At 36.2% G+C, this 9,696-nt stretch overlaps 1 protein-coding gene and 1 non-coding gene across 3 annotated transcripts; both read right to left on the bottom strand.

The window, feature by feature from the left end:
• Positions 1-447: 447 nt before the first annotated feature.
• On the bottom strand, positions 448-5,288 carry LOC113323714 (protein root UVB sensitive 5-like). 2 transcript variants are annotated; one of them, XM_026572058.1, is made up of 15 exons: positions 5,037-5,288; positions 4,890-4,949; positions 4,245-4,396; positions 4,034-4,134; positions 3,819-3,877; positions 3,569-3,615; positions 3,399-3,477; positions 3,234-3,306; positions 2,997-3,086; positions 2,436-2,495; positions 2,222-2,335; positions 2,010-2,070; positions 1,801-1,919; positions 1,480-1,575; positions 448-1,386 (listed from the first exon to the last, which is right to left on the bottom strand). In XM_026572058.1, exons 1-15 carry the CDS (start codon positions 5,156-5,158, stop codon positions 1,150-1,152), a joined length of 1,470 nt encoding a protein of 489 aa, XP_026427843.1. In that variant the 5' UTR covers positions 5,159-5,288; the 3' UTR covers positions 448-1,149. The 2 variants fall into 2 exon arrangements, with proteins under 2 accessions (XP_026427843.1, XP_026427845.1); XM_026572060.1 differs by lacking the exon at positions 2,436-2,495.
• On the bottom strand, positions 869-940 carry TRNAH-GUG. Its single transcript has one exon. It is a non-coding gene; the product is annotated as a tRNA-His (tRNA).
• Positions 5,289-9,696: the final 4,408 nt, after the last annotated feature.

Genomic DNA, 9,696 nt, shown 5'->3' on the forward strand with positions numbered 1-9,696 from the left:
TTAGATTTGTAAAGCGTGTGGTGAGATGCTATAACGCTTGTTTCCTATAAAAACAAAAAAATAATCATACTATATGCACGACAATCCATTGTGTAAAACAATATATAGCAGTAGCGAAATGCTATTAGAGATGGGCATAACTTTTCTTTTGATAAGATAGAACAGTGATAGAACTACACCTGGACATATTAGCCTAGGATTTAAGCTATTAAAAGAGTTGAATGTTCTCGAGACGGGCATAATTTGGATCCCAAATTGGCTACATTAGTAGTAAGGAAAAATATATATAGCCTGAAGCACTCTTTTGAATTTCCCACCATCTCTTTTCGATGATCAAGACTTTAACGATATATTTCCCAGAAAATGTTCAGGTTAGTTAGGTATGCTCATCTTCACCCAAAGATAGTCAACCACCAAAACTGAAATTAGAATTAAATCCATATCACATGAAAAACAAAATACTTTAGCAGGATCATCAAAATAAGTAGATAGGTCACATTAATGAATTTCCCACATAGCAGACAGTGTAAATGGGATTTTTCTTATTCGAATAGTGATTAATCCACTACTCAAAAGGAAGCAGTACATGAAGAAAAAGATGAAAATCGCCACAGAAACTGCCCTAAGCCGGTGGCTTCCGCTTGGTGATGCAACCATGGATCAATCTGAATAGTTGCTGTACAGAAAAGTTGGTTTCTTCGGTGATGAGAAAGAGAGAAATATGAAGGTTATTTATACAGTGGTATTATTACAAAATGTCACATGAAAAAGGGAACAATCTAGTTTACTAACTATTTTGAGCTTCATGCAAATATCTTCTTTCCTTTCATGATGAAGAAATATGCCGTACGTAAAAAAGAATTAAGTGTGTGGCTGCTGGGATTCGAGCCCAGGTCTCCACGGCCACAACGTGGAATTCTTACCACTAAACTACAGCCACTTTGTGACACTTCTCAGTCATTACGGTTGAAGGCTTGAACGCTAATTCCAGTCTTGTATTTTCCATGCTTTACTTTCTCTTTTTGAAGCATCCTTTCTCTGTTAGATGAGGCTTCAGGGAGATCCATTTCTTGGAATATAGATCATTAAAATCATCACCATTTTCTTTAAAAAATAAATCGTTAAAATCATCACCATTTACACTGTCTGCTATGTGGTAAGCATTTCTTCAAATAAAGTTTCAGTGGGTACTTTCAGTTTTATCTGCTTGACATCCCATCCAGCTTCCTCAAGCTGCTTAAGAAAATCATCAAACCTTGCATCCAACTTCGACATGCTTTCCTGAAGTTGATCAAATACATTCTTGGAATCTCTTCCTTGCCAGTGTTCATATAACCAATATGTCTGCCATATGCTTCTCAAGACTGATAAACCTGTCGCATTGACCTGCCACATGGTTACAATAACTTACTAGTCATGTCCTTTTCTTCACCCAAACTTTTCACAGTTGAAGCACATGTGAAATGAGAGTTTTACTACCTTGAATGAAATAAAGACTTGGAATTCTGTCTGCAGTTGCTGATTCACAACTAGGATATATTGTTCTCTTTTATATAATTGTAGAAGTGCCTTCACCTGTATCAACACCGAAGTACATGTTAAGCTTAATCTCAGGTTACTTGCACATATCAAACTAAATGGAAATCCATGCGTGCAGCTTCCTCTAAAGTTACCAGTTCAAATAAAAGCTGCTTGAGTTATAGTTGAGATTATAGGATAGCAAAGCCAAAGACTATGTTTAAGAGATGTGTTTAATTGATAAGCTATAAATGACGATAGTGTGGAAGACGCTAACTTTACCTTGGAGAAGGATCTTTCCCCGTCAATTATTTCTTCCAAGGATACACCAAAAATAATGCTTGGTTTTAAGAATTTTTGCCAGGATAAAAAATTTTCCTTCTTGTTGCACTCCAAATACCCTGAATCCAACATGTTCAATCAGATGCAGTCACTCAAAAAACAAGGAAACAGCTAGAGACTGGTGAGGCCCGAGAAGGGTGAAATATCACCTGGAACAACAGAATGCAAAACATGTGATTTCACAAGCATACGGGCACATTTGAGATTTATCTGCAAGAAAGTAGGGAAAAGCGATAAACGTTATCTACCCATGTGTGATGGCATACATGGCATGGAGACTCGAGCCAGAATACCCCATGATGGAAGGTGGTCTGGTGTCAACATAATTACTACATAAAAAACTCGACAAAGACTTGCTTACTGTATTAAATACAAGAACTGAAAGAGATTGGTAACGTAACAAAAGGTGCAGCAGGCGCATGCTCAACCATGTGAGCGTCAATGTAGTGTATGATGTTTGTATGCCAGGTGAGTCCTGCAATCAGTCGTCCCACGAAGAATAAGGCTACTAAATGAAAGTGACAAGAAATAAGTCATAAACATCGAAAAAACTTGAGAAAAATCTTAATATATACCAGAACCAGTACTCCAAGACCCAGACCAATAAGCTGTGCTGTTACTTCCCAAACTTCTTCCCGAAGAAATCAATTGAGAATTATTCTGAAGGGGTATAAGCAATTGGGAGTTATCCTTTATGTGTGCCCTTGATAAGAATCTAATTTGTCCATGTAACATGACGCATATATGTTAATGTGTACAAAGGACAACCCCTACATACTTGATACAGTGGATTAGTCCACTGGTTCCAACCATCCATTGTGTATTAGAACTCAGTATAGAACTGGTGCGACTAAGAGCAAGCACTAGGACATGGATGAATTCTATACCAGTGCCGAAAAGTAGGGAAATGCAACCACTATGGGGTAAGGTGTCGGGGATAAACCACTTCCCCTACCCTAGATCCAGAGAATGGACTAGGAAAATTTACCCTGGGGAATTTGAACCTCTGGCTAGGGCCAGATCTTCAATATCCGGGTTCCAGTTAATTTTAGGCTGATTTTTAGAAGAAATCAGGTTCAAGATGGGCCTAGAAGAGAAACGTAGTGGACATGCATTGAACCAAGTCTAGGATATACCTTTGCTGCAACCTCTCCGAGGTTTCCTGAGACAGCAAAGTGATTCTGGACAACCCGAAATGAAGGGTCCCTCAATCCTCTAGCTACAGCCTGTTTAGATAAACACAGAACCTACTCATAAATTCATCTTTCTAGATTGATAAATCAATCAGTACAGACAACATCAGTGTGCTAAAATGCGTTCAATGGTACATTGATTTAACAGGCAGATTTTATAAGCTCATCGTGATATTTTACCTTGGTTAGATTTCCAAGAGAGGCAAGTGGTAGGAAATATGCGGGAAACAGTGGTGTGGTTAGGTCAAAGATACTGCATAACGATTTCATTTATAGTCACTCGTAGGTATTACTTCCAAACAAATATGATTCTCAGCTCAAAGCAAAACAAGTGTTTATGAGAACCTTCCAGCACTGCCGATGAAGTCAGCATACATACGCCACTGTTTTGGGTCATTATCAAAAAGATCTCCGAACCGCCCGCCTGTAAAAAGATAGCAATAATGGTTCTCAGGTTGAATACATAAAGGCATAATCTTTTAATTTCTGAGTGCTTCCTGTGGTGATTGCCAGACCAATGAAAAAGCGCCCAAGAGTGCCAAGACCATCTTTTGACACCCATCTGTTGGAGTTAGTGCAAAGATTAGCTCCAAACCCGATGAGGTTCTTCTAGAAATGTAGCAGCATTCTTAGTCAAACTAAACTAGTTCCATTCTAGTGATTAAGTCATATAAGATATAAAAGAGACCTTTTTTAATATATGCCATTACACATGAAATTTCTTTTAATCAAATACTGTACAAACTCAGCAGAATAACAAATTACCTGATTGCGGCGGCAGTTGCAGCAGCACTAGTTCCAGAAAAGGATCCTACACCTACAGCCTGGTATATTTATGCCGTTAATAATCATTTATCGTAGGATAAAAGTTTCAAATAGATGAAGAAGTCTTCGATGTGATAAATTCAGTTTGCCTGAATGCTACTACAGTTACACCCAAAGACATATCAACCAGTTACTGCTGGTTATAGAAGGAAGACCTTTAGCAGACTTGACGTGACCAATATGCTGCAAATCCATCCGGTAATATTAGTAGGGAGCTGTAATAGCATGTACTCCAAGTAATCATCCGACACCGAACCTGTGTTTGATCGGGTGAAATAAAGACAAAGAAATCATAAAGAATCAATTCGACTTGAAAACCAGAAAGTCTTAATCAGTATTCACTTCTGATGGCAAAAGAATGATTACCTGGAAATCCTGAAGGTAAAACGAAAACCTTAATACCATCTGGAAGCCACGATACTTTTGTGTTGAACGAGGAAGAGAACTCAGAGTCATTTGTCACTGCTTTCTGCTCCTCCAAAAATGTCTGTACCTTTGAATTGCCATCTATAACATACCTGGTTTGGTCACACAAAAATGCAGGACAAACAACACAAAATCAGAACAATTCAAGTTTCCATAAACTAACACACTTACAAATTAAGACTCTTATCAATACTCAATAAGCCATTTGAACCGCGCTTCAGTGACACTCATTTTCTTAAATTCATATCTTGCAAAAGAAAGAACACTCTTTAGCTAGCTTGCCCAGGCGTTAATAAACTACGCAATCTCCCACTACCTAGACAATATTGGAATAGGTCTTAAGTCTTAACAAACTGTCAACAAGACACTATTTCTGCCTCAATACATTTTTGTGATTGATTGGTATAACATTTTTCTGACAATAACTCTACTAAGATCAATCCGTGCATGACTGACTAATTGAGATTAACAACTGATGAAACTAAAACCATATCAAGTTAATCTCCAATAATAAATTTAGTTATTTCTGGTTTTAATTTCATTTCTGAATATAATTGAAGTTAAAAGAAAGGAAAGTAAGTTGACCTTTTTGCTGTACCATTTCGATATCTCTCCACCAATACCACATTGGATTGCTCTTCAAATCTGTAATAAGAAAACCCATTAACTTAAACCAGAGAGCAAAAAATCTTCGAGAAATTTTTTGTCATTAGGATAATAACATAACATTACCCTTCTTTTTCTTCTATACTGAATTCAGAAGAGCAGTGAATTTGAAAACTGATGGTACTTCTTCTCTTCCTTGATGGATTTAAAGCAAAAATTGGAGAGAGTTGTTGCAGAGTATAGGTCATCTGTGACACTATTTACTGGGTTCAGAGTAAACCTTTGAATTTGGGAATCAAAAAAATATTTGAAGCTGGTTAGTCGTTAATGGCTTCACACACCCTTTCTCTCTCTCCTTTATCATGAACGAGCACGGAAGACCAGACCATGTCATGTGTCAATATTATAGACACCAAACTAACAGGGGCTAGCCTAGTTGGCCCGATTCTCATACTTGCAGTCAGTGGATCAAGTTTCCGTTCTAAAGTTGAGAGTCCGGAAATCTCGTGAAAATTCCTCTATATAAATTATTGGATTGGGCTGGGTCTATTCAGGGAGGGGATAGGCTCGGTATCTTCAAATCTACCAGGGGACAGGTCCGGACCTATACCATGTATCAAAGAAGAAATTTTTTTTTATCGACATTGAAACATATCGGTTGGATTAATAGCTTATCCATTGATAAAATCAGCTGAACGGCTGTAAATCATTAGATTCGCATTAGCTATGTGGTATATAGTCTGGATTCTTCCATGGAAACGGTTGGGTTTTTTCCTGCCGGATCCTAGATGCTCCGATCTCAGAATTGTTTAAATTAAATAATTATTTTTTTTATCTCGATCAGTGATGCCTCTACAATGATCAAGTGGGCATGCACGTAGTTCGCACATAGGTGGAATTGTACTATTTTTCGTGTGTCAAATTTTGAAATTGATATTTCTGTTCCCATGGCATTCAACCCAAGTTGTTTCGTTACATTTCCCAGACTACTCTGTTTCTGATTTTGTAAAAAAAACACTAATACCTGGAAAGTTAACATGGTCAAGATAGACTTAATTGTCCTTATGGAAAAATATTTGTCATTTTTCAGTAAAATCAGCTTACAAGGTCATTTCTAGTCAAATTGCATTCATGAATAATCCTAATTATAATATCGCAACCTATAAAGATTTGAGGGGGTTAAATATTCTTCCTAAAGTTCGGATCAGATTTTGTATGGAAGTGTCATGAAAATATTTTGTCATGTAAGTTGCTTCTTAGTAGATATTAATACACAAAATTGGTTAAAAAGATCAAAATCAACAATTCCTGGGTGAAATGGACAGTTAGATTTTGATACTGTTTAAATGGACAAAAATGTAAAAATAGGCAGGATGTAACCAGTTTCATCGTGCCCATTTTCAAATATTTTTTCTTATTTTTAATTTGCACAGGATGTATCCAGTTTCATCCTTGTTATTTTTTAAATTTAAGCTAGGATAAAACCAGTTTCATCATTACTATTTTTTTTTGGTCATTTCACCCAAACTATTTTTTACCCGTCCATTTAAACCGTGATTTAAAAATATTTGGACAAATGACCCATTTTCCGATATTAATATCATGATTTTACTTGTTTTATGTGTAATCTAGGGGTAGGTGAATTAGCTGAACATATTTCCCTTCATTGTTTTTTTGTTAAATATGTTTGGTCTGCGGCACCCTATAATGATCTTATTACACTAGACTGTAATATGAACCTTAGTATAAGAGGTTGGATTATACAATGGCTTTATGTTCCTGATCTTAAGGACAACATCCTAGAGGTTTTCACAATTGCTTGGTCTATATGGAGAGAAAGATGTTTTCACATCTTTCAGAACAAAGCTTTGAATCACCAGAGCACCGCGATAATGGATCTCAAGCTGGTTGAAGACTAATATCTAAATTTTGCACTTCCATCTATTAATCTGGTGAGTAATCAACCTAGAAACCTCAATGATATTTTAAGAGAGCTACATATTGAATGTGTCTTAGTCTATTGTGATGCTTCCTACGACAATAAGGATACTAATCTGGCAGGTATTAGATTTATGATGCAAAATCATCCTGGAGTAGCGAGAAACGCTGGAGAGGCAGAGAGTTATGCACTTCTTAAAGCTGTAAAGTGATGCAATCTCTTAACAAACATAAAATTTGTATCATCAGTGATGCAAAGCTACTGCTTTATTATTTGAACTCTAATAACAACAGTTGTGCTGGTTTAATATCACTATTTCAGATGACTGTCTGCATTATTTAAGGGTTTTATTATGTTAGCGTTGAATTTCTGAAGAGGAATTTGACTATTGTAGCTAACATCTCATGTAAATACAGTATAATTACCAGAAACTTGGGTGAGTGGCTGCATGTACCACCAAGCTTTCATAATGCTTGATTGTAATTTCCTTTTCTTTTAATGAATTACTTTTTCCTAGTAAAAAAAAAAATCCAAAAATCAGTGACTATTTGGTTAACCAAAATTACTGTGGATATTTGGTGAACCATGATCTATTTCAGGATACAACGACCAAATCCCTTCGATTAGCCCATCTGACGGTCGCAGTCACTTAGGGGAATGACACATGCTTCATTGTTCACCCCCTTAACCCCTTTAAAGAGTAGATTATTAATGGATTTGAAATGCTTTGAACAAAATCATCTATCCAACTGGTGGTTGTTTTTTATTACATCTTCGAGATCATTGATTTATGGTATTTTTACGATAATTTATGTATTACGCAAATATAAGGCCAACAAATGGCAAATACATGGCATACGCGTTAGAAAATTGCTCGATCAAACTCACAAGTATTGTTATATCAATCTTGTTTTCAAACTTAGTTCTCAAAACTATATCTTGATTTCTAGTCTACAATTAGTTAAGTCTCAGTCTAGGATAGAGGTAGTTGAGAAACGATCCATTCATCATTTGAGTTCTACTATTTGAAGGCGAAGATCAACCCAAGATTTTGGAGAATTTCATCAACAAAAAGAGAGTGAACCACCTATTTCTCAAATTATATTCACCTTCCTATCCTTGAGACGATTGTCGCTTAACTAATTAGACTAGATTGCATAGACAAGAATTTCGAGTCAAGAACTAATTAATTAGTTTACGAATTTCTCGAAATATAATGACTAAGCTTAATGAACATTTGTTCATACTTGATCAAATTTCGGTGGAGAGCTTTATTGTTCGGAACCAAATCATCATTCGAAAATAGGCTGGAACAATGATATGTGTCATTGATGTTATTCAGGAATGTTTCAAATTGATTTAGAGAAATATAGAACTATTATATTCGGAATACAAGGCAAAGTTATCAGTCTTAAAAACTGAGAAAACTGTTATATGTCTGAAGTCGTGTTACATGTACTTGTACACGTAACAGAGTAGCTATATATCGACTTTAAGATTTGTGTGATATGCATATTCGTATGTACATCATGGGAAAATCTATTTGTTTCATAATCCGGGTAGGTATGCATATTTATATGCAAACCATTTTGGAAATGTGGTAAGGGTACCGGGTTAAGTTAATAAAACCGGTATGCGAGTCAATACAGTTCTGTGTTCTCGAACTAGTTTATTACGCAAAACGGTACGTGAACTGAAAATGTTATGTGAAATCCGGAACCGGATAGAGTCTTAAGTTTGCAAATCGGTACGTGAGCTGAAAAAGCTTTATCAACTCTGGAACTTTGAGTTGCACTTAAGTTTGCAAACCGGTACGTGAATTAAAAAAGTTTTGTTAACTCAGGAACTCGGTTATTGCTTATAAGTTTGCAAACTGGTTTGTGTACCGTGGCTCAGCCGACTCATGAACAACTCAAGTAATTGTACCTTGTACATTTACCAACTATGTCGATTATAATTCAATTGCAGTTAAATTATTTCAATGAAATGATTTGCTTTTGATCAATTCTCTAGCTAATTAACGCTAGACTCATTTTATTACATAATTGTGACTGAATATTAATGTCTTAGTGAACATGAAAATGAGTGTTAAGCTTCTAAAGTTCAAATCGGCTAGTTTCGGCTAACCAAGTTGGACATGGTCTTTATACATGGTTCGGTTACAGTTTACCTAACCGGAGTGTATATCTTGTATATGTGAATAATATTCAAAGCTTTCATCTAACGGTGAATATTGTTTTCTTGGTTCCAAAGCTATCTTAGATTAAACCTAAAGCAACTTAGGCTTTGAAGTCTATATGGAACTCTTGGAAACTGGGATCTTTGAATCCCGGCACTACTTTTTGGCATGTCCTAGTTGTGTCTAGAGTCGTCCTCTCCATAAACGCTTTTAGCGTTTAGCAACTACAAAAACTTCATTAGGATTCGTGAAGCCAGGTCTGGTTATCTTTTATATTGATAACTCGAGTATCCTGATCTTGATTGTTTGTAGAGCTCGCTCCAACAATCAAGATAGATAGTAATCATCAAAGTTCTCTTCGTCTCAAACTTTGTTGATTCCGCGAGTTTTATACTTGTGAGGTGAATAATAATCTAGGATGCACTTCGGGTTGCATAAGTCCGAATTTTGAGGATAGCCAGACTTTTTGTCAAGTTGCTATCGATTTCCATCACCTGGATATTTTGCTTGATATGATCATTTGTTTAGATCGTAAATCAGGAAATCAATCATAGGATTAACCCATGGGAGTCAGATTTGGTTTAAAGACTTCAATTGAGTTGAAGCAACTCTTAATTGGTGTGAGACCGTCTAAGTGAATCAATTACGCGTATCCTTGCTGGGATTCA

The sequence above is a fragment of the Papaver somniferum genome, chromosome 11 (genome assembly GCF_003573695.1).
Source record: "Papaver somniferum cultivar HN1 chromosome 11, ASM357369v1, whole genome shotgun sequence".
Taxonomy (NCBI): domain Eukaryota; kingdom Viridiplantae; phylum Streptophyta; class Magnoliopsida; order Ranunculales; family Papaveraceae; genus Papaver; species Papaver somniferum.